We start from the raw sequence: 23231 nt of genomic DNA, 5'->3' as shown, positions 1-23231 counted from the left end.
TTCAGCACAGACTCTGGGTGGATGTGCGTCAGGAATGCAGCGAGCTGGGGGGATTTACATAAGTGATGAATTCCAGTTCTTCCCTGTCAGAGCGAAGCATCCTCGGGGCTTTTGATCCTAACGTCCCGATGTGTGTCAGCTCTCTGGCCTGGACAAGCGCTGCAGGAACGGACCATTCGTTGAGAAGCACCTTACCAGGCTTGTGTTAACAAGCACGGGCTACAGACAGCATTTACGTTTACCTTTTATCTGTAACCTTCTGTTGCCAAACCCTGATGCTTGCTTTTAAATCTTTATCCCAAGCTTCGTGAAATGCACTTCTGTTTGGCTTTTACCATAACCCCATCTAAGTGCCTTGTGCTAAGTAGGGTGCTGAACTGAGCTGAAACCAGAAAGCTGAGCTGCACTGTATCCATGGAGGCAGCAGACCAGTGCACACTGCGGGTGTCCCACAAGACAGCGGACGGGGCCCGCGCGTGTAACAACGTGAAGGGTGTCACTGGGTAGCCTGCAGAGGGAAAGAGCGAGCTCGCGGAGCCCGGAGCGGAGCACCCGTGCTGCCAGCAGCCGGAGGCTGGGGAGAGCGTCCCCTGATGGGCACAGACAGGGCTCCCTCCCGCTGTGAGCGCAGGACAGTGATTCACAATAGGCACCTCGGGTAAGTTGAAAAAAGTGTCATACGTGGGGCCAGCTAGGAGAGGGCAGTCCTGGGGAGAAGCCAAGCATCTGCCACCAGGGAGCCTGGGGACCAAGTCACCTCCTGGCACCAATGAACCATCTTACTCTGCACACAAAGTCCGCACAAGCCAAGGTCAAAAGAACATTCACAGTGGCCCTTTATTAGCAATAAATCCCCCAAGAAGAGCGGGAAGCTCCACTGCAGTGACGAGGCCACCCCCAGCCCGTCCCTCGGCGCTTCTCTAGGCCAGGCTAGCGACTGCTCACATCCAGGGCACGCCCAACGCACAGACACAGCAGGGGAAGGCAGGTCCCCCCACCCCTTCACCCCAGCAGTGGTTCTCAGCCTGTGGCCTACGGGACATCCTCAGGGCCATACAGGTAGTACTGGATGCAGCCCACAATGGTGAATAGGTTGAGAACTACTGCACCCCAGCACGCATCCTCACAAGCGCATTCTGGAGCAGGCCTGCCACTCTCAAGCCTTAAACCAAGATGTCTCCTTTGCTTTCAGAGCAGGAGACAGACCCTCCACCTGCCCCCAGCAAGCCCCAAGCTGTGCACCCATTTGGCACAGGAAATAAAAGTGCAAGTCCCATAGTAACCAGGGTCCCAGTTCTGCTACCATCACAGGACGCACGGTCGCTGCCAAATGCAGCTGGAGCCTCGGCCAGTGTGTCTGAGCCTTGGGAAGGTTCATGGCTTTAGAAACTGCAGCTGATTGTCTTTGCAGACTCTGAGCGCTCCGATTCCTTTCCCTAGTGACTGTGCCGCCCCCTTGTGAAGTGATTTAAAAAGTTTGGTTCCCCCCCCACCCCTAGGACCCAGCCCTGCTCCAGTGACGTGAATGGGAGTTCGGCCATTGCCTTAATCAGCAGCTCAATCAGATCCCCAGTGCAGAAGCAGCCAATACACCTGTGCAGCACTACTGGGGACAGCTATGGCAAGGAGCTCTTGGCTGGTTCTGCAGATCCACAGCCTGCCCCTAAGCACCCAAGAGCCAAGAACTTTCAACCCCAGAACCCCAGAGTTGAGCGAGAAATGCAACTCGGTTCCTAAAGCACAGCTTCCCCAGACCGCCTCCCTCCACCCCTGGAGGTCACAGGACACAATCTGCTCCTGCAGGGAAGGCAGCATGGAGCAATTGCATTGCATTGACTGACGACTTCTTTCTTTCACCAGAGTGCAGAGGAGCAGAACTAGGCAGGCGTCCCATCATGCCTCAGGACCAGATGACCATGAACTGCTCCCCTAGTGGGAGAGAGAGCGGGATACTCAGGATCTGAGGAGACAAGAAGGGAGCTCCATGTCAGTGACAGCCTCCGGGGGCAGGGTGGGTGACAACAGATTGTCTGGGGACCTGCTCTCCATCAGCGCCAACTGCATCAGGGCAATGTGAATACCCTCTGCCCCACAGGTGGGCACACTCCGAACACTGCCTGGAGATGCTCTATCTATGGGGTGCAGGGGATGTAATCTTCCTATAGAGTTCTACCGAACTCTCCCTGCGGCACACTTCCAGCCCCGTTAAACACAGACGCCCTAGAGACGGCATCTCATTCACTGCCGAGATCTTCAGAGCGATTCCCAGAGAACCCTTGATCTCATCCCCACTCAGCTCTCGAGGCCCCCCACAAGGATCCCCACAGCCCACCACAAACAGCAGCAGCAAGTTTGACCCCCAATAATAAGGTTTTTAAGGTCAGGCTTGACAAAGCCCTGGCTGGGATGATTTAACTGGGAATTGGTCCTGCTTTGAGCAGGGGGTTGGACTAGATGACCTTCTGGGGTCCCTTCCAACCCTGATATTCTATGATTCTATGATAACGACACAGCATCAAGACCGACTCCGCTACACACTCCCAGGGGTCTCCACATCTCCTCCAACCCTTTCCATGCCCCTCCCCTCCACAGAGAATCCAGGAACTCAGAGCTGATGAGGCCCTGGATTGTTCTATCCTCCTGAGCTCTGTTCAGGCCACTTTCAAATAACTTTCCCCCACTGCACCCTCAGAATCCAGGCTGACCTCTCTCCTTGTTCCTCTCCCCACAGCAGCAGCGCCAGCTGCCAGGGCAGGATGCTCCTCTGTGACTGTTCTCCCTGGCGGCAGTGATCCCTGGGGTCCCCCTGCCAGAGCAGGCAGCCTCCCCTTTCCAAGGACAGGAGCGAGACGCCTATTTTGCAGCCCTCAGAATAAGCACAAGAGCAATGAGGCAGGAAGCGCAGGCGTCTTTACCTTGGTGTCCGCGTGGTAGGAGAAATTGGAGACAGGGACGCCGTTAGCTAGAACCCTCTGGGGCGGGCTGGGGACACCCAGCACTGTCACCTCCTGCAGCAAGAGCCCGTCCACCTGGCTGTTCACCTGCACCAGCTCACTCAGCAGCACACCCTGCAATCCAAGGGAGAGTTTGTTCCCCCAGGTAAGGTCTCCAAGCCAGTTGACGTTCCCCCTCCAGCCAGGCTGGCTTGTACCGGGACTCCCGCCTCAGCCCACCTGCTCCTCCCCTCTGACGCTACAGCTGGTGGGACTCCTGCCCAGGTGACAGTGCGACATCAAACCCAGGCCAATTTCCCTGGAGAGTCAGGCAGGAGGAGCTGCACCGTAATGATCATGCCCGGATCTGTGCTATGTCACTCAGCAGGGTCCACCTTCTCCTGGGCACAGACCCTCCTGGGGGAGGGAGGCAGGCCCATACCCAGCCTGAGAGGGAGGGACAGTCTCAGCAGCTACGCCATAGGATGTCTCCCACTGGGGTAACCTTGCTCTGTTCCCCAACCCCCGTCACACTGTTTGCGGCCCTGCCCCAGAGCCAGACACCTGGTACACAAGCTACCCTATTTATATGGCTTGCTGAAGGGGGCCACATTCTCCAAGACAGGGACGTCCCAGGTCACAGGGACAAGCCAAGCAGAAGGAAGCTCTGTCACCAGGTACTTTCCAAGCGTCTCACTAACCTACGGTGCTGGCCAGAAATGGAAGCCAAGGTCTAAAGTAGCCACATCCACAGAGCCTGCCCCCGGCTGCGGGAAAATCCCAGACCTGAGTCCAGCCTCAGCTGCTTCCTTTGGTTTTTCTAGTCTGCAGGGCACAGACAGCACCACCGGGCACAGAATGTTCTGGGCTCTGCAGCCATTAGGGAGTGGCAGAGTCCTTCATCAGAGTGAGGAGACAGGCAGCGCCCGCGCCCCTGCAGTGCCATTCAACAGCCGCGTTGCCGGGACAGCCAGTGAGGCTCAGCACCTGGGTCGGGGAGAGGGGACCAGCGAGGGCGCTCGCTCTCCGGGAAAACTCGAGAGAAACCACCTTCTGCTTGGCTGCGCTGAGTGCTTCGGGAGGGACAGCCCCTGCCGGGAACCGGCCCCCCCACTCTTCCCAGGTACAGCTGGGAGGCTCCCACTGTCCGCAACAAAAGCTGTATCTCGCTTGCCCAAGAGACTAGACTGCAGCAACTCGTGCAGAAAGCCCAGCTCCCAGCAGGCAAGCCAAGGCTCAAGATTCAGCGCTTCCTGGTGGGGCTTCAGTCTCACCAGGCTGCACCTCTGCCGTACACCCCAGGAGGCCCCGGAAAACTCCCTGGTTCTCGCTTGCAGTAGGGCACCATCCGCATCCCCCAGCACAGGCAGATGTCACTCTTAGCATCCCTCCCCCACCAGACTCACGTTCATGGCCAGGAAGAGGATTTGAGTGTAGTCGCCCTTCTCAAATGTCAGCAGGCTCTCACCATCATCCCAGAACAGGTCGCCTCTGGCAACCCCAGCCACTGTCAGCGCCACTACCAGGGTCATGCCCTTCTTTCGGCTCTCTGTGGTCGTGAAGCCAGGCTCCTGGGGAGATGCAGCCAGCAGGCAGAGAGGTTTATACAAAGTACTTCCCAGGGATGGCCTCAAGCAGCTGCTGGTGGGGTCCCTGATATAAATGGTACATCTCCTGCCAGTCACCTGCTAGGTGTGAGGTCCCTCACTGCCAGACTCCAACGCACCAGACAGGGCCAGTGTAGCAACCGCCCCAGTTTATAACGTCTAACCCTCTTTCCCCTGTATGTAACAGCCACAGCGGGACTCCCAGCCTAAGCAAGCAGGGCAGGTCCTGAAGATCAGGGCCAACGTACTTAGCAATTTGGTAGGCAGGAGGTCCTTGGGGCATCACCCAGACTGCATCCCCTCCTACAGAACCCACGGCATTGTCCCTCTGGAGGAGTTCAGAGCTTCAACCTCACAAAGGCAGAAACGCCATGGAGGGAACGGCCAATAAGGGGGGTGCTGCTCACCAGCCGATGGGCACCCAGTACTGAAACCATGACACACTGGCGGATGGGTGTCGCTAAGAAGCTGAATCCCGCAGCTAGGCTGATAGCCCGGATAGCCCGCAGGTTCACCCTCAGGCAGACACACCCTGCCCAGGGCAGCAGGCACAGCCCACGCGGCAAGAACCTATCGAATCACATTCCCGGCCAATTTAGCAACTTAGCTTGTGCAGGGAACTAAAGATCTGTGTTTGTGCAGCTTATTCTGCAACCTTCAGCTTGTCACATGGCTGACACGAAGCAGCATCTCTGCCCTGAGCTGGCAACAGGCTAAACAGCTAACAGGCCCTTTCATTGGGGTACATTTTAGAAGCTGGCACTGGGTAGTCGTGTCATATTGCCAAGTGTGTGAGGTTCCCTGAATAACTGTGATTTCCCCCACTCGGGTACCAACAAGCAGCGTGACATGGAGCTGAAGAGCATTCCCAGGCAAGAGCCCACTGTCCCTTCAATTCAAAGAAAAGCCCTGGGGACACTCTGTCCCCAGTCTGGAACCTCTTGCAGATGCCCAGTCTTTTGTCCTCCATCCCTTCTCTCTTAGCCCCAGTCACGCTCAGGCCTCATGCATTCTGCCATCATGGAACCAGCACCAGAACCAAAGCTTTCAGTTCAAAGTTAGATGTTTCTAGCCTTCATGGCTGTAAAGAGTTTTGAAAATGTGAAACAGAAAGCCTGAGTGAAGACAAATTGAAACAACAGCTGAGAGTTGTTAGCTGCCCCATTCATCTCAACAGGGTGTTGACTCTGAAACCTAAGGATGACTGCCATGCAAAAGCTTAACTATTTCATTAAGGTTCATTTTAGCAAGGAAGCCTTGGCTAATTTCGCCACACTGCCCTTTACAATACTAAATAATTCCTCCCTTTTCTCCATTTCTTGCATGCTGGGATGTTCACATTATAGCAGGACTCCTCAGATTTAATTCTTAATCTTCTCATAAGAATCCCTCCAGCAGTAAGGCCCTTTCTCTGACACTATTCAGCTCCCTCATCTTCTGCAAACATCCCCAGCCCTGCAGTTCATAGGCTGATTGACGCTCCAAACTGCACACTCCTTCGCCAGAAAACCTGACACGAGGTGCAAACATGTGATGGAAGTCACACCACCTGTGGCTGGTGCCTCAGTGAAGGGATTGGGGGAACTGGGATTACGCTGAAGGGGGAAATGGTTACTTGTGCCCCACGGCAATGGTTCAGAAGAGACTCACTTGCAGAGGTAGGATGTGTCCTGCCCGCACATGGACATTAATGGTGTCCAGTGGAGCTGGTAAGAGGACCCACTGGCCCTTGCTGTGGATGACGGAGCCCTGAAGATAAGAGAGAGGAAGTCATTACACCCCATGCACAGCCCACCAGCTAAGCCCAATCAAGCCAAACATCAGAGGCCTTGCAAACACTATGAAGAGACCCGGCCCTGAACAGTGAGGTACCAGACTCCCAGCATTCGCGTGGGGACGGAGGTTCTGGGAAGCCAGCAGCAAGCCAGGCCAACCAGGACCCGCACTAACAGACACCTGCTGGGATGCGATGGGGGAGCTGTGCATTTAAGAGTGGGAGACGAGACCAGACCAGAGTTAGTCACCACTTGTGCTTCGCTGTCTGCTCACGGAGCAGACTACACTCCCAGCTGTTTGCTGGGGTAAGGCCAAGAACCCACGTTATTCCAAAGAGCACCGGCTGTACCGTGTACTTACTGCCATCAGGTTATACCAAGTCTCTACGGGGAAGTAGCCGCTGACTTTGGTCTTCCCTGCCTCTAGCACTGGCGTGATGAGGAGCCCCGCTCCCCACATGAACTGGTGGTCAACACTCAGGGTGTTCGGGTCTGTGGGAAACCTGCAGAATGGATCTGGGTGAAGCATATGTTCTAACACCGAGTACACTGCCCCTTCAGAGCCCCCCACTGCCCATGCACCTCCTGCTGCGGCAGGGGGAGGACTGGAACAGTGGCAACCGTGCTAAGCCAACCCATGCACTGGACTGAATACTGGCATGGCCAATCCCCGTGCCATGCTCCCAGCCCCAGATCAGACACCTGACAAACCCATGCTCCCTGCTGTGGGCCCGGGAGGATGCTCACTCCAGGAAGAGGGGTCGTGCGACTGTCTCCCCTGCAGAGTGGGCCTTGTGGAAGAGGGTGTAGAGATACGGCAGCAGCGAGTATCGCAGGAAGACAGCCTTCCTCATGGCCTCCTGGGCCGCAGGGCTGAAGGCGTACGGCTCCTGGGGCTACGAGAGAGAGGAGGAGTCCAACTGAGAAACCAGGAGGGTGCAGGCAGATCCCACTGTAAGGATCAGGCCTTTTCCTGTAGCCATATTGTGAGGCCTAAGGCCTTTGTCTGCAGCCATGTTAGGAGAGCAGCAGCCATTAGCTGAGAAGCAGGGTGTCATATCCTCACATTCCATCTAAATTACATTAAAACAACATAATATCGGGCTGTTAAGAAGGAGACCCCATCCTAATGGCACCCACCATAGAATCATAGAATATCAGGGTTGGAAGGGACCCCAGAAGGTCATCTAGTCCAACCCCCTGCTCAAAGCAGGACCAATTCCCAGTTAAATCATCCCAGCCAGGGCTTTGTCAAGCCTGACCTTAAAAACCTCTAAGGAAGGAGATTCTACCACCTCCCTAGGTAACGCATTCCAGTGTTTCACCACCCTCTTAGTGAAAAAGTTTTTCCTAATATCCAATCTAAACCTCCCCCACTGCAACTTGAGACCATTACTCCTCGTTCTGTCATCTGCTACCATTGAGAACAGTCTAGAGCCATCCTCTTTGGAACCCCCTTTCAGGTAGTTGAAAGCAGCTATAAAATCCTCCCTCATTCTTCTCTTCTGCAGGCTAAACAATCCCAGCTCCCTCAGCCTCTCCTCATAACTCATGTGTTCCAGTCCCCTAATCATTTTTGTTGCCCTTCGCTGGACTCTCTCCAATTTATCCACATCCTTCTTGAAGTGTGGGGCCCAAAACTGGACACAGTACTCCAGGTGAGGCCTCACCAATGTCGAATAGAGGGGAACGATCACGTCCCTCGATCTGCTCGCTATGCCCCTACTTATACATCCCAAAATGCCATTGGCCTTCTTGGCAACAAGGGCACACTGCTGACTCATATCCAGCTTCTCGTCCACTGTCACCCCTAGGTCCTTTTCCGCAGAACTGCTGCCTAGCCATTCGGTCCCTAGTCTGTAGCTGTGCATTGGGTTCTTCCGTCCTAAGTGCAGGACCCTGCACTTATCCTTATTGAACCTCATCAGATTCCTTTTGGCCCAATCTTCCAATTGGTCTAGGTCCTTCTGTATCCTATCCCTCCCCTCCAGCGTATCTACCACTCCTCCCAGTTTAGTATCATCCGCAAATTTGCTGAGAGTGCAATCCACACCATCCTCCAGATCATTTATGAAGATATTGAATAAAACCGGCCCCAGGACCGACCCCTGGGGCACTCCACTTGATACCGGCTGCCAACTAGACATGGAGCCATTGATCACTACCCGTTGAGCCCGACAATTTAGCCAGCTTTCTACCCACCTTATGGTGCATTCATCCAGCCCATACTTCCTTAACTTGCTGACAAGAATACTATGGGAGACCGTGTCAAAAGCTTTGCTAAAGTCAAGAAACAATACATCCACTGCTTTCCCTTCATCCACAGAACCAGTAATCTCATCATAAAAGGCGATTAGATTAGTCAGGCATGACCTTCCCTTGGTGAATCCATGCTGGCTGTTCCTGATCACTTTCCTCTCATGCAAGTGCTTCAGGATTGATTCTTTGAGGACCTGCTCCATGATTTTTCCAGGGACTGAGGTGAGGCTGACTGGCCTGTAGTTCCCAGGATCTTCCTTCTTCCCTTTTTTAAAGATTGGCACTACATTAGCCTTTTTCCAGTCATCCGGGACTTCCCCGGTTCGCCACGAGTTTTCAAAGATAATGGCCAGTGGCTCTGCAATCACAGCCGCCAATTCCTTCACCATCACCAAATAGAGAAGCAGATCTTACAGTGGTTAAAGAAAACTTAGTTTGATTGATTTCTTGCCAGACAGAATGCTCTTATCAATAGCTGTGGTTGTAAAATTCTCATTTCTTTATTGTTTTGTTCCCACTATCTATGGTTTTTCTGTATGGTCTCTGTCCGCTTCTTTGATTGTTTCTGTCCGTTACATAATTAATTTTACTAGGTGTAAATTAATTAAGGTGGTGGGGTAGGACTGGTTAGTAGAATTGTAGTAAAATGATTGGTTACGGTAGAGCTAAGCAGGACTCAAGTTTCACTATATAAACTGGGGTCCAAAAGGAAGTTCTTTGGGAACCAACTCCAGGACACAGCCCCAAAGATCAGAGCTGCCAGACCTCAGCACCCTGCTAGCCACATCATGCGATGCTGGAGTCCCCGGATGACCTGATCCTGACTGGCCAGCAGGGCAAAGTTCATCTGCCTTATTGGGAGGGGTGAGCATTGTACGTGTAGCGGGTGCAGTCTGTTTTGGAGATTGTTAATAAAGAGAGGTTAGGTACAATAATATTGTGTAAGGCTCTGTCACTGGTAAAAGACCCTGCAAACCTGCAGTGTGTAAGGTTACGCCCTGAGCCCTAGAAACAGGGTAAAGGGGGGTGCCCTAGAGTGTAAGGTTACACCCCGAGCCCACAGAAGGGTAAGGGGGGGTGCCCTAGAGTGTAAGGTTACACCCCGAGCCCACAGAAGGGTAAGGGGGGGTGCCCTAGAGTGTAAGGTTACACCCCGAGCCCACAGAAGGGTAAGGGGGGGTGCCCTAGAGTGTAAGGTTACACCCCGAGCCCACAGAAGTGTAAGGGGGGTGCCCTAGAGTGTAAGGTTACACCCCGAGCCCACAGAAGGGTAAGGGGGGGTGCCCTAGAGTATAAGGTTACGCCCCGAGCCCTAGAAACAGGGTAAAGGGGGGTGCCCTAAAGTGTAAGGTTACACCCCGAGCCCACAGAAGGGTAAGGGGGGGTGCCCTAGAGTGTAAGGTTACACCCCGAGCCCACAGAAGGGTAAGGGGGGGTGCCCTAGAGTGTAAGGTTACACCCCGAGCCCACAGAAGGGTAAGGGGGGGTGCCCTAGAGTGTAAGGTTACACCCCGAGCCCACAGAAGTGTAAGGGGGGTGCCCTAGAGTGTAAGGTTACACCCCGAGCCCACAGAAGGGTAAGGGGGGGTGCCCTAGAGTGTAAGGTTACACCCCGAGCCCACAGAAGTGTAAGGGGGGTGCCCTAGAGTGTAAGGTTACACCCCGAGCCCACAGAAGGGTAAGGGGGGGTGCCCTGGAGTGTAAGGTTACACCCCGAGCCCACAGAAGGGTAAGGGGGGGTGCCCTAGAGAGCGCGAGTAACAGAGAATTTTGCGCAGGTAACAAGGGGCAGAGCCTCAAAAGTCACAGCACGTCAGTGATCAGGTCAGCAGCAGGACCCAGATCTCCTGAGATCAACATCTGTCCCCATCGGCTTCCCCGGGTTTACTGTAAAACTAGCATGGACACGCTCTGTGGAGGAGCCCTTCTGGGCACCTTTATCCAGCAGAGGAGCCACACAGGGCACGGACCTGTATCCCATCCCTCCAGGTCTCCTTTAGGCCACACAACCTAATCAGCCAGCCAGTTACCCACACCACACACCTTGCCAGGGCTCTGTTCTGTCCCCCTCCCCGGTCACATCCCTCCAGCTCTCTGGAATCACCACTGGCTGAGAAGGAAGAACAGGGCTTTGCCAGACGAGTGCAGCTTGGCCGTAAGATTCCCTCCGGCGCTCCCTGCACAGGCACTGGGCTGCTGCTTGCCCTCACCTTGTTGCCACGGTCGTTGTGGTTCCGCATGAAGGGATAGAAGGCACCCAGCTGGGTCCAGCGTACGCACAGCTCCTCAGAGGTGTCACCCAGAAAGCCGCAGATGTCCGCCCCGACCAGCGGCACCCCATACAGGTTGAAGAGCAGCACCTCTGGAAAAGGGGGGCAGGGGAGGGACACAAAGCCTCTGAAGCACGGAGAACAATACCGTGATCCTGGGCAGGCTGGAGGGGACTGGTGCGAATGCCCTCTCTCCCACTTCCCACAGGGGGACTGGAGCTGACTCGTGCCCCTGGGACAGAACCAGAGATGACACCTGTGGTCATGGCACATCAGCTGTGGGAAGTGGCTGCTCTCAGCCACCATGCAGCTCTCCCAGCTGCCAGTCTATTAACCCAGGGAAGATCATCAGTGGGAACTGCCTGTCTCGCTGGTCTGATGGTGGGGCTGCTGAGGAGAGACCCGCAGTCCCAGGAAGGGGTGAGGAGAAGACAGAGAAGGAGATGGAGAAGCTGCAGACAGAGCCCCAAGCTCACTGCTCTAGCAGAAGGCTGTGCCGCGGGAGACAACATGCTGGGTCTCTGGGCTGGCTGTCTCTGGCATGAGACACATCATGGGGCAGAGGGAGAGATGAGGATTTTCGGAGGGTCCAGAGTAAGGAGAGAAACTGGCAATACCAAGTAGTTCCTCTCCCCCCTGCAGCCTCAGAGGAAAAACCTTTCATCAGGCAAATTCCCCTGCAGCTGGGTTCACTGCATACAGCCCCAGGTCACCATGCCCAGGGCAAACATCAGGCCCAGATGGTATCCGTTATACACATCCTCTCTCTGACCCAGCTCTGGGATACACAGCTCCTTCCACATCCTCCTTCCCTGAACAAGATAGAGGGGATCCACCATGCTGCGGTGACTCTCCAAGAGGACACATCACATCACAGCCTGGGAGGAGCTGGGATGGCAGGGCCCCTTACCTGCATCTCCTCCTTGGCTCTGGGAACACATCCCACCTTGTGAGAGTCCTCTGTGGGCTCTGCCATTGCTATGTTAGCGCCAAATCCACAGGGCATGCCACTGCCACGCGTCTCTGGGGCAGGCTGCCCAGTTCAATGGGAGCAGAGAGAATGGACCAGGGACAACACCCCTGACCGAGGGGTGGGAGGGAAAGGAGTAAAGACAGCACATGATCCAGTGCAGCAGAGAGGGGAGGTTCTCGGGACCACATCAGGGTCAGATCAGTGCTAGGAAATCCCAGTGACCAGTGCAGATTTATGAACCCAGTGCAGTCTGCACCCTGTATTCTAGGAAACAGGCTTCCCCTGGGACTTACCTCTGCCATTTAGCTCTGCTGTGGCATGTGCTTTCACCACACTCCCGTCCCTGTTTAAACGGAGGGAGCTGCTCGAAGGGTGCTCTCGGCAAGAGGCCTTGGCTTGGCCTCACTTATTCTCTTGGCCTGACACAGCCCCATCCGCCGAGCCCCAGGGCATGCCACAAGTATCCTCCATTTCCCCCAGCCTTTCTGGGGCAGGCAGCTGATTGTAGGAGGCAGCACGGGGGGGGGGGGAGGCTATGCTTTGCGGTGGGGTGCCCTGTGGAGGTGTACTGGGCATGGATGACTGCCCCTGAAATGCAGCAGGAAGGCACCTAGAGATTGGTGTCGCCTAGCACCAAGACAATTAAATGACTGCAGAGCTCACTGCACAGGACAGAAGGGGCAAGGGCTCCCAGACGCTTCCAGCGGGGGTTAGCTGACATTGTGGGGAAAGGAAAGGTCCTAGGGGGATGAGGACAGGGCTATGGCACAGGACGTCTGAACGCAGCAGTGATGGGGGTACCTGGGACAGAGTAATACAGCTGCTCCCAGCTGCTCAGGACATCCCCAGTCCAGTGGCCAGCGAAGCGTCCGTGACCCGCAAAGGTTGAACGCGAGATCACGAAAGGGCGCTTCCCTCGCACCCTCACCAGCGCACTTGGGGAAAAGAAACAGATGAGTCAGGCCAGTAGCAGGAGTCTGCCCAGCTCAGTGCAAGCATCCGTCCCCACCCAGCACCCAGCGCTGCTCAGCCGGAGGGGAACAGGGATTCAGCCACCTACAGCACAAGCCTCTGCCAATGCAGCAAACTCGAGACACCCCCAGGCAGACGCCCTGCGTAGGGCTTGCAAGGGAATCATCTCTTATAAACCTGCCCAAGCAACGTGGAACCCAGCAAACGGGGCAGCTGCTTGCTAGCAGCTCTCAGCCTAAGACACTGGAGCCTTACTAGGGGCAGGGGATGCTGGCCAGGGGGGCCCTTCGCAAGCTGGGCCCTTCATGCTCCCTTGTGCCTATCTCAGGAATTCAGCTGAAGGCGCCTTTAAGAGCACAGCTCCCCAGCCCTGCGCGCAGGATCAGAGCCCTGTAGGGGGTGCAGCCTGAGCCTGCTGGCTCCTGCGGACGCATGTCAGCTCAGAGACAGTTCAGGACTCAGGAGATCGAGTTCCACAGAACCTGAGAGGCTTGAAGCAGTTAACGTGCCCCCCCAGTGTTGGCGACTCAGACTGCACAGGGCATTTCGGGGCCTGCTGTCATGCCAGGAGCGGCACAGGGGCTTGGGCATATCTTGGGGGAAGCAGATCAGCAGAAAACCTGCACAGTTAAAACGAGGCCTTCAGACACTGGGGGAAACTCTCCCAGTAAACGGACCAGGATGCCAGAGGCCTGCGGACCTGCCATACCTCCACCCATCCAGCCTCCTGCCACACAAGGCCAGAACAACGGGCCACAGTCTACTTCCGCGTCCAGGAGTGGCTAGCAGCGGACACTGCCATGGGATGGGGAAGCACCCATAATGCATCTGGCCGCTCACGCAAGGCTGCGGTGAAGCGTCTCTCCTGGGCCAGCTGGGGGCATATCACACGCTGAGGTACGGCGGGCTGCCACAGCCTCCGTAGTCAGCTCACCCCTGCAGTCAGCCCTGCAGCAGCAGCCCCGGGAGCCCCGCTCCCTGAGGTTTCCCAAGGGCTGGCCCCCAGCACTAAGCAGATTCCTAGGAGCCAGCCGCCCGCCCACCGTGTTGTCCCCTCTTCAGGAGCCTGCAGTCCAGGCCAGGCGTACCGGTGGGAAGCTATGGCCTCGGTCAGCCCGTACAGACTATGGAGGTTGTAGTGTGAGGACAGGTACTGCTGGCTGGAGGCACAGATGGTCCCTGCCTGCAGGGTGCCCCCCAAGACACCTGCAAGGAGAGAGGGAATGGGTGAGTCATAGGGCGCCATGCAGCATGGCGAGAGCAGTGCTGGGCCTGCAGGGAACACACCCTGGCGGGCTGAGCATGAGTCCTCAGCCCCCATGCTGCTTCAGGGGTTCCAGCGCCGTGGGGCCTCAGGGGCTCCCGGCAACTCCTGAGTGCAGCTGAAGGCGTCTCTGGTGTCCCGTTCTCCTGCAGATGGGCACGTCACCCAGGGAAAGGGGAATTGACATCAGCACTCCTAGGGCTACAGCGGCGCCTTTCCAATTACTGCCCCAGGTCTCTGGACTCAGCCTCCAGCTGCCTGAGGAGAGAGAACAGGAACCAGCCCGGACTCTGTGAGTCTCCCAGCTCAGCCTCCCCAAGACCGAAATCAGGTTTGCTTCATTGTGCAGCCTCCGGCTCCTTCCCTGCTCTTCTGCAATGGACACCTGCGTCTCGTTCACACACAGGCTTCGTGCAGCGCCGGAGAGCGGTGGGCCGCATGCTTGGACTCCTCCAGGACATTAGTTCAATAGCAAGGCCAGCTGCTCCTGGGGTGCAGGGACTCAAAGCTCTCTTGCCCCACTGGTTCTCCTGCCCCCGCATTTGCCAGCAGAAGGCTCTTTGCCTGCAGTTCCTTACCTGGCACATAGGGTGGGTTTTCCAGTTTGTTGTTTGGGCAGCCGTCCAAGGAGCCCGCCACAAAGTTGGATGGCTCGTTCATGTCCTAGCAAGAGAAGGGACTCTCGTCTCTGGACCAGGATGTGGCAGATGTGCAGGGAATCAGAAGTATTGCGGATACAGCACCACCCCCCCACACCTCCCCAGGGCTCCAGCTCCAAATCCCCAGCCTGTTCCAGGTGCCCTGGGTCCCAGCAGGGCAGAGAGAGGGAAGCCACTCACAATCCACATGCCGTCGAAGGGCACCTGGTCATGGAACTCCCTCACCATGTCATGCCACCACTCATGAGTCTCTGGGTTAGTGAAGTCTGGGAAGACGGTCGGGCCAGGCCATACCTGGGAGACAAAGGAAGAAGCAACCAAGGGGGCTCCAGTTACTCACCCCCTCCTCACACCATGTTCCTGGACTTGGACGTCATTGGAGCCACACTTGCCAGCATGACTCTGGTCATCTAGATAGCCTCCAGTCCTCTCCCTCTCCACTCGCCGGCTGCTGCCCTCAGCGACACATGCACATGCTAAGGACAGCAGAACAGACTGTGGGGCAGGGTCAAGGGCCTCCAGTGATGGCAGGGGACATTTCCCATGAGGTCTGTGAGAGAGAGACTCCTCCTCCCTGGGGAGAAGGTCTCTGCTTTGGCTAGGAACACTGGGAGGTAGCCAGGGCTCCACTCAGCCCAGAACACAGACTGGGAGGTTTGACACCAGTGGGATGTAGGCTCTGGGCTTTAACATCTTCACCCACCCCTGGAGACCCCCTGGTTTCAGCTCCGATACTGACTCATCTCCCGCTCCAGGCCTAGGACTCACTTTCCCAACCAGAGGCTGCCCCGTTGCATTTCGGATGAACACCCCTCGCTTCAGCCCGTCATCGTAGGGTTTGTAGCTGCCGGGGGGCCCAGAGCTGCTGATTGCTGGATCCTGATAGAAGAAAAGCGAGCAGCGAACTGATCAGTGAGAAGGGGAATGAGAGAAACATCACGTTATCGGAGAGAGACGATCATCACGTTATTGGAGAGAGACGATTCCCCAGAGCCTGTGCGTAAGTCCCCGGGCTGAACCCAACCCTTGGTTACTGCATGGCGCCGAAGGGCGGGAAAGGCAGTGAGAAGGGCGAGAGGCGCTGGGCACCAGAAGGCCAGGGTGGAGCCTGAGGACGTGGTGCAAAGTGAATGCAAGGAACTGCTGAGCAGCAGGTTTCAGGGAGGTTACCAAGTTCTTTGCGTTGCCAGGGTCGCTGAGTGACTCACGTGCCGAATCAGCAACTTCTCTGCAAGCAAAGCACCACCACAGTCCCATTGTCTGCTTTCCTTGCCTTGGCCACTTTGGGCCTGGTCTTCAGAAACAGGACCAGACCAACAACGAAAGCGAACTCCTGCCAGCTAAAACGGGCACTCAGTGCCATGGACGAGAACAAGCAGCAAGGGAAACTGACTCTCAACAAGACATGGGGAGAAGAAGGGGTACTTCAGAGCTAGTTTACTCCATGTTCTGAGGTTCCACTGCTCCCTTCTCCAGGGGCATTCAACCATCAAATCGTTAGGGTTGGTGATGCACCAGACTGAGCCCTGGCAACCAAACCCAAGTCACCACTCGGGCTGCGGCATGTTTGATTCTCAAATCCCCACAACTGAAGGGGAAGGTGGAATATGGAGGACACGGCATGGAGGGGCAAAGAGCAGAGTCCTGCGACCAACCATCCAGAGGTAAGAGAACAGGAGGCTGGCGTTCAGGGCTTCACTTACCACGATCATGATGTATCTCCGGCCGCTTTGGTGGAAATCCCGCACCATGTCTGGATAGTCCTTAAAGTTGTTCTTGTTGAAGGTGAAGTCTCTCTTGGCATCTGTATAATCTAGGTCGTTCCATTGCACATCCTGGAAGGGCCGAGACCCCAGTGTCAGAGAGGGACTGGGACAACGCCCAGCCACACACAGGCAGGTGACCCACCCACTGTGGCCACTCTGCGTAGTTTCCCTACTCCCCTCCCCCTGGCTGTCTGGCTCAGCACCTGTGTTGGTTGCCTTGAGCTGGCTCAGGGTTGGCTCATTTCAAGGCTCCATAGCAAGAGGTGCTGCTTCTGGGGGGTCGCAGGAGAGAACCAGACCTACCAAGGGGAACCGGGCTGCTGTCATGTTCTTCACAGCCTGCCGGGTTGCAGCGGTGGAGGAGTAGCCCCAGCGGCACAAGTGGAATCCCAGGCCCCAGTAGGGGGGCATGAACGGGTACCCTGGAAGTTAGGAGGAAGCAGATTAGACAGTAGCCCAGAGATGTGGAAACTGATTAAACCCAATTCACTCAGCAGCCTCCTCGCCTGCTACCCTGAGAGCAGGGTCCTGACTGAAGGCCACTCACTGGCACCTGCTTCCACACACAGCAATCAGCAGGCAGCAGAAGGGACACAGTGGCCTTCAGAGCCAATGATGTGGCCCCTTGCCCTCCCTGGCGTGCTCGGGAGAACAGCCGTCGGGGTGGAGCCTGACTTTACTTTAGAAACCGAGGCCCCAGCACGGACAGTCCCGATGCACTGGGCAAAGGAGGAAACAAACTGTTTGCCAGCTGTGAAACCGCCCGTGCCCTGTAAAGGCTGCCCAGCCCAGCCAGCTCTACTGTTCGCTCCCAACACAAGCGGCATCCGGGCAAGGCCCAGTTCTTCTCCCAGAGGCTAGAGGAGCAGGAAGGCGGCTCCTCCGAACACCCTACCGATGACATCCAGGTACTGCCGGACCACACTCTTGGGGTCAGGGCCCAGGAAGACGTAGAAATCCAGAATGCCACCTATTGTTCTCCAAGTCAGGGCTGGGCTTGGCTGCAGCACCACGTCTGCAAGGCAAACAGGAGCGAGGGTAAAGCAAGCTGGCTGAGAACACAGCCCCGGAGCCTCAGCCCAGCCACGTCCAGCAACAGGGGCCTTCCCCCTACAAACAGGAGCGAGGGCAAAGCAAGCCGGCTGAGAACACAGCCCCGGAGCCTCGGCCCAGCCACGTCCAGCAACAGGGGCCTTCCCCCTACACCCACACAGGCTGCTGAGACCAGCAGCCAACCACACGTGGAGCAAGTTCCACAAGCCTCTGCTGGACGTCTCTGCTCACCCGCACTAGCCGCGGGCAGGTGTGGTGATACCACCCCCGACACAGGAGGAAGTGCATCCCTGAATCCAAGCTGCTGACCTCAAACCCCTCTGAAGGCTTGTTAACCGGCCGGCTTCCCCAGAGACGTTCACAATAAAGGCAGGAGTGACTGGTAGCAAGGCACGTACCCATCGCGTTGCTGTTCAGCAGGAAGACTCCATGGGCCAAGCCGCCATCCTCCATCACCAGGTAGAACGGGTGAGAGCCATAGAGATTGACGTACGGCTAAAGTACAGTAGAGCGTCTCATGTCAATGATACTCGGGCAAGGCACAGTCCACAGGAAGCAATGCAGCAGCCAGCCCATCCTCCCGGCCGGCGCAGGGCTGGGTACACAGCTGGGTAGCTTCACACACCCAATTTTCGGGGCTCACCTCTGCTTTGACAGCCATGCTGGGCATTCACATAGTGGTGACAAAGTCTGGGCACTCCCATGGCGCCAGCCACATCATCCTGCCTTGGATTCTTGCTGCTCTTTAATAGCAGGCAGCAATGGGGATTTATAGAAACACAAGCAAGCGCCCTGCGGTGACGCGGCTCGTTCTCCTACAGCCCCGAACTCTCCCTGCTGGCTATAAAACATGCTCTTAGCCCTGGCATCAGGGTGGGGATCAGGGAGCTTGTGACACGCAGCACAGTCCCCTGGATCCCTATTGTACACACCTGGGTTGCTGGTAGGTGGCGCAGAGAAACGAGCTTGCCCAGGGAGAGATCTCCCAAGGGACTGGAACCGGGGCCCCCAACCGGCTGTGAGAAGCATTAGGCTGATGGGGCCAAGCACACCTGCATTTGCAGGAGAAAAGAGACTCCTGAGTGTCCAAGAGCTGAATCCAGGGACCCTAAACCCTAACTGTGGGAACAAGAGCACCAGCATCCCACTGCCAGGTGGGGCACCAAGCCCTCCCCCAGAGAGCTCGTGAGAGCTCAGGCTTGAGAGAAACCTCAAAAATTTAACGTTCATTTGAGAGCAAGAGACCTGGAACTGCCCATATTAACACCGCAGGGACACTCACGATGGGCCTCCGTCCTTCCTGACAGGCCCTGCATGCGAAGCGGAGTAATTACTAAGCAGGACTTCACTCTTATCCCTTACCGTGGGCGCCATGTCCCGATTCCAAAGGGTGACTTTGGTCCAATTGATGTTGAGGGCGAGTGAGGTCAGGTGCTCCCCCAAGCCAGAGATGAAACGGGATGGCAGGGAGGTGGAGATCTGGAGGAACTGGTCAGCAAAGAAGAGGGGAGCAACGGTGGTGTTCAACCTGCCAAAGAGAAATGGAGACTCCCAGAAGGCAGACAGCAAATGCCATGGGGAGCTGAGCTCAGAAAGCTTGCTTAGAAGCAGCTCTTCCACCCAGACAGACCTTCAAGCCATCACGTACTAGATACCAGACAGAGGAAGGAGCCTCTCAGCCAGAGAAATGGCAGCTTCTTGGGAAAGGAGAACACACATGATTCCAGCTGGAAGCTTTAGTTATCACAGAAAGTGCAGCCTTCTCCCCAGCTGTGAACTAACAGGGGGCGGGAGAGCAGCAAGGGAGTGGGAACCCAGGGCCCCAAACCCCAGCTAAGGCCTAGAATGACTGCTTCACCCTGGGCAAGACATTGAGTCACCTGGTGCCTTGGTCAACACGAGCTATGGATTTAGGCACCATGAAAACAGGAAACTCACTGACAGCAAGATGCTGCCTCTGCTTCCATCACTTTATACTGGCACCTGATCCACAAAACCCAGATAACTGCCCTGTGGGCTTGGCCAGCTCCTGATTCCAGTGGAGCCGCTTCTTCCCAGGGCAGCTGTGGCATAAGAGGCAGGTACGGCTGCAGCTGCCTGTCTGCCTCTTGAGGGAGAGTAAGTCAAGTGAGGTAGTGACAACACAAAGCCAAGGACCTGAGGGGGTGGGAAGAGAAGGTTACTTTGATTATAGCTGGGTAGTAATGACACTTCTCACTTGTAGCTCCATCCCCACCTTTGGCAGTGGCTGGGCCCAGGCGCTGGAAGGGGGTGAGTCAGAGGGGAATATTTGGTTACAGGACGAGGAAGCACTTACAGAACCTGCCCGCTGGATTCCCTGAAGACCATCAGGCCAAAGGGATCAGCTGAGAACTGCACACTGTACAGTTTGGAGGCGATCTGGCCTCTTGCTTTGGGGGTTTCAAGTGGCACTTCATAGCGTTTGTTTGCCGGATCCCTGAGCTGTAAGAAAGGGAGAGACTGAGACAGCTGTACAGGCTGGAGCAAGTGACTTTTCATTATAGTAAACTCTGGGATTGACACAACGGCTTGTAGGTCACCAGTCACCCTGAAGGGCAGAAAACCCAGCTCCGAGAACTGCTCAGCAAGGGAAGTAATGCATATGGGCTCTAGGCAGAAACTCATTGTTCTGCACGCACCCCTCACCCAGCACCACGGCTAGTGACTCCTGCAGCCCGAGCCCCGTTATGGCTGGCTAATGCACCTACTGACCGTGAAGTGGAGCCTGCCCTCTGTCTCAAACACCACATCCAGCCGCAGAACCATTAGGTCTTCTGGGAAGAATGAGGGAATGGTACGGGTCAGGCTGGCAGTGTAGCCTGTCTCTGTGGCACTCAGGTTCTCCATCTTGTAACTGGGGTAGCTGGGCGGGAAGAAACACCAGGGCTGCCAAATCGCAGAGCCCTTAATGGAAACCGGAACGTAGCAGCAGCCACGAGCCTCACACTCTGCTCTGGAGAGAAGCTTCTCAGGTGCACAGTCAAACCGGCTATCTGGAGAGATGTCACAGTGCAAGGGCCCTGATGCAGCAGCGCCTGGGGTCTCCAGTTGCCCTGCCCACCTCTGATACCATGTCCGCCCTTCTCCATTAGCACTACTGGATCTGTAGGTAGTCTCTGGCCCTGGGGGGTCTCTGAGGCTCACAGCAGCCACAGTGACTTCATGGACACTGAATATGACGTGTAGGGCAACTGTTGTGAGCAGAGCAGCAATGCTGATGACAGACATCTGCAGCATGGTGCAGGAAGCCTTCTTGCAGGCGGGAAAATTCTCAGCCTCCTTCAGTCTCACTGGGGGCATTGCGGGACTGATGAGCAAGTGCCCCTCCAGCACCAGAGAGCCTGCCCAGGCAGCCAGCTGGATGGGGACAGGGAGAAGCCCGTGGTCAGTTTTTACACATGAAGGTCGAGTGGGAGCCTCCAAGTGAACAGAACAATCAAGACCCACCACATTGTGAGGGATGCCAAGGGACCCCGGATCAGGTGCACCCCACGCCCGGCAGGATAGGGAAGATCAGTGGAGGCGCTCCCCTCCCCATCCCTGAGCCTCACAACCGGCGCGGAGGGGGGGGGGGAGAAGATGCCCCCGATTCCCTGCCCCTGATCCCCTGCCCCGAGCCCCACACTCTGCTGGGGGGGGGGGGGGAGAAGATGCCCCCGAGCCCCTGCCCCGAGCCCCACACTCTGCTGGGGGGGGGGGAGAAGATGCCCCCGAGCCCCTGCCCCGAGCCCCACACTCTGCTCGGGGGGGGGGAGTAAGATGCCCCCGAGCCCCTGCCCCGAGCCCCACACTCTGCTGGGGCGGGGGGAGAAGATGCCCCCGAGCCCCTGCCCCGAGCCCCACACTCTGCTGGGGCGGGGGGAGAAGATGCCCCCGAGCCCCTGCCCCGAGCCCCACACTCTGCTGGGGCGGGGGGAGAAGATGCCCCCGAGCCCCTGCCCCGAGCCCCACACTCTGCTGGGGCGGGGGGAGAAGATGCCCCCGAGCCCCTGCCCCGAGCCCCACACTCTGCTGGGGGGGGGGAGAGAAGATACCCCCGAGCCCCTGCCCCGAGCCCCACACTCTGCTGGGGGGGGGGGAGAGAAGATACCCCCGAGCCCCTGCCCCGAGCCCCACACTCTGCTGGGGGGGGGGGGGGGGAGAAGATGCCCCCGAGCCCCTGCCCCGAGCCCCACACTCTGCTCGGGGGGGGGGAGTAAGATGCCCCCGAGCCCCTGCCCCGAGCCCCACACTCTGCTCGGGGGGGGGGGGAGTAAGATGCCCCCGAGCCCCTGCCCCGAGCCCCACACTCTGCTGGGGGGGGGAGAAGATGCCCCCGAGCCCCACACTCTGCTGGGGGGGGGAAGAGAAGATGCCCCCGAGACCCCGCCCCTCACAGCCCCACACTCTGCTGGGGGGGGAGGAGAAGATGCCCCCGAGACCCCGCCCCTCACAGCCCCACACTCTGCTGGGGGGGGGAGGAGAAGATGCCCCCGAGACCCCGCCCCTCACAGCCCCACACTCTGCTGGGGGGGGGAGGAGAAGATGCCCCCGAGACCCCGCCCCTCACAGCCCCACACTCTGCTGGGGGGGGGAGAAGATGCCCCCGAGACCCCGCCCCTCACAGCCCCACACTCTGCTGGGGGGGGGGAGAAGATGCCCCCGAGCCCCTGCCCCGAGCCCCACACTCTGCTGACGGGGGGGGGAAGATGCCCCCGAGACCCCGCCCCGAGCCCCACACTCTGCTGGGGGGGGAGAAGATGCCCCCGAGACCCCGCCCCGAGCCCCACACTCTGCTGGGGGGGGGGAGAAGATGCCCCCGAGACCCCGCCCCGAGCCCCACACTCTGCTGGGGGGGGGGAGAAGATGCCCCCGAGCCCCCGCCCCGAGCCCCACACTCTGCTGGGGGGGGGAGAAGATGCCCCCGAGCCCCCGCCCCGAGCCCCACACTCTGCTGGGGGGGGGGAGAAGATGCCCCCGAGCCCCCGCCCCGAGCCCCACACTCTGCTGGGGGGGGGAGAAGATGCCCCCGAGCCCCCGCCCCGAGCCCCACACTCTGCTGGGGGGGGGAGAAGATGCCCCCGAGCCCCCGCCCCGAGCCCCACACTCTGCTGGGGGGGGGGAGAAGATGCCCCCGAGCCCCCGCCCCGAGCCCCACACTCTGCTGGGGGGGGGAGAAGATGCCCCCGAGACCCCGCCCCGAGCCCCACACTCTGCTGGGGGGGGGGAGAAGATGCCCCCGAGCCCCCGCCCTGAGCCCCACACTCTGCTGGGGGGGGGGAGAAGATGCCCCCGAGCCCCCGCCCCGAGCCCCACACTCTGCTGGGGGGGGGGAGATGATGCCCCCGAGACCCCGCCCCTCACAGCCCCGTACCTAGCTCCGCCCCCACCGCTCCCAGCGGCAGCGGCACGAGGGGCTCCGGGCCGGCGCGCCCTCTGCGATCACGTGAGCAGCCAGTCAGCTGATCCCCGGCCAGGAGTCACGTGAGGGGCTGGCGCCCAGCGAAACACGTGGCAGCCCGGCGCTCCAATGGGGACCAGACCAGCTGGCTCCTGCCGCCCTCTGCGCCCCCGCCGGCTCGCACGCGGTTCACCCCCCGTGACCTCCCTGCCCCGGGTCGCCGCTCCCACGCGCGCAGCTCAAAAGCGCGTTATCGAAGGTGGGGGGCGCGATCCGCGGGTACAAGCGGGGACCGGGCC

The 23231-nt window shown here is 57.9% G+C and overlaps 1 protein-coding gene across 3 annotated transcripts; it reads right to left on the bottom strand.

The window, feature by feature from the left end:
* Window positions 1-812: 812 nt before the first annotated feature.
* Window positions 813-23150, bottom strand: GAA (alpha glucosidase). Of its 3 annotated transcripts, none has more exons than XM_073311292.2 (20): window positions 22906-23138; window positions 20265-20909; window positions 19849-19994; window positions 18894-19059; window positions 17930-18026; window positions 17374-17493; window positions 16782-16900; window positions 16416-16547; window positions 15481-15591; window positions 14893-15006; window positions 14632-14716; window positions 13878-13995; window positions 12619-12752; window positions 10785-10936; window positions 7063-7211; window positions 6677-6818; window positions 6191-6289; window positions 4340-4504; window positions 2916-3068; window positions 813-1960 (listed from the first exon to the last, which is right to left on the bottom strand). In XM_073311292.2, exons 2-20 carry the CDS (start codon window positions 20850-20852, stop codon window positions 1901-1903), a joined length of 2850 nt encoding a protein of 949 aa, XP_073167393.1. In that variant the 5' UTR covers window positions 20853-20909; window positions 22906-23138; the 3' UTR covers window positions 813-1900. The 3 variants fall into 3 exon arrangements, 2 of the variants coding, with proteins under 2 accessions (XP_073167393.1, XP_073167394.2); XR_012154896.2 differs by lacking the exon at window positions 813-1960 and adding an exon at window positions 3635-3920 and having other exon boundaries at window positions 2983-3068; window positions 22906-23147; XM_073311293.2 differs by lacking the exons at window positions 813-1960; window positions 2916-3068; window positions 4340-4504 and adding an exon at window positions 4512-5655 and having other exon boundaries at window positions 22906-23150.
* Between the last annotated feature and the right edge of the window lie 81 nt (window positions 23151-23231).

The sequence above is a fragment of the Lepidochelys kempii genome, chromosome 14 (genome assembly GCF_965140285.1).
Source record: "Lepidochelys kempii isolate rLepKem1 chromosome 14, rLepKem1.hap1, whole genome shotgun sequence".
In the NCBI taxonomy this organism is placed as follows: Eukaryota; Metazoa; Chordata; order Testudines; family Cheloniidae; genus Lepidochelys; species Lepidochelys kempii.
This window is presented reverse-complemented; position numbering and strand designations above follow the sequence as displayed.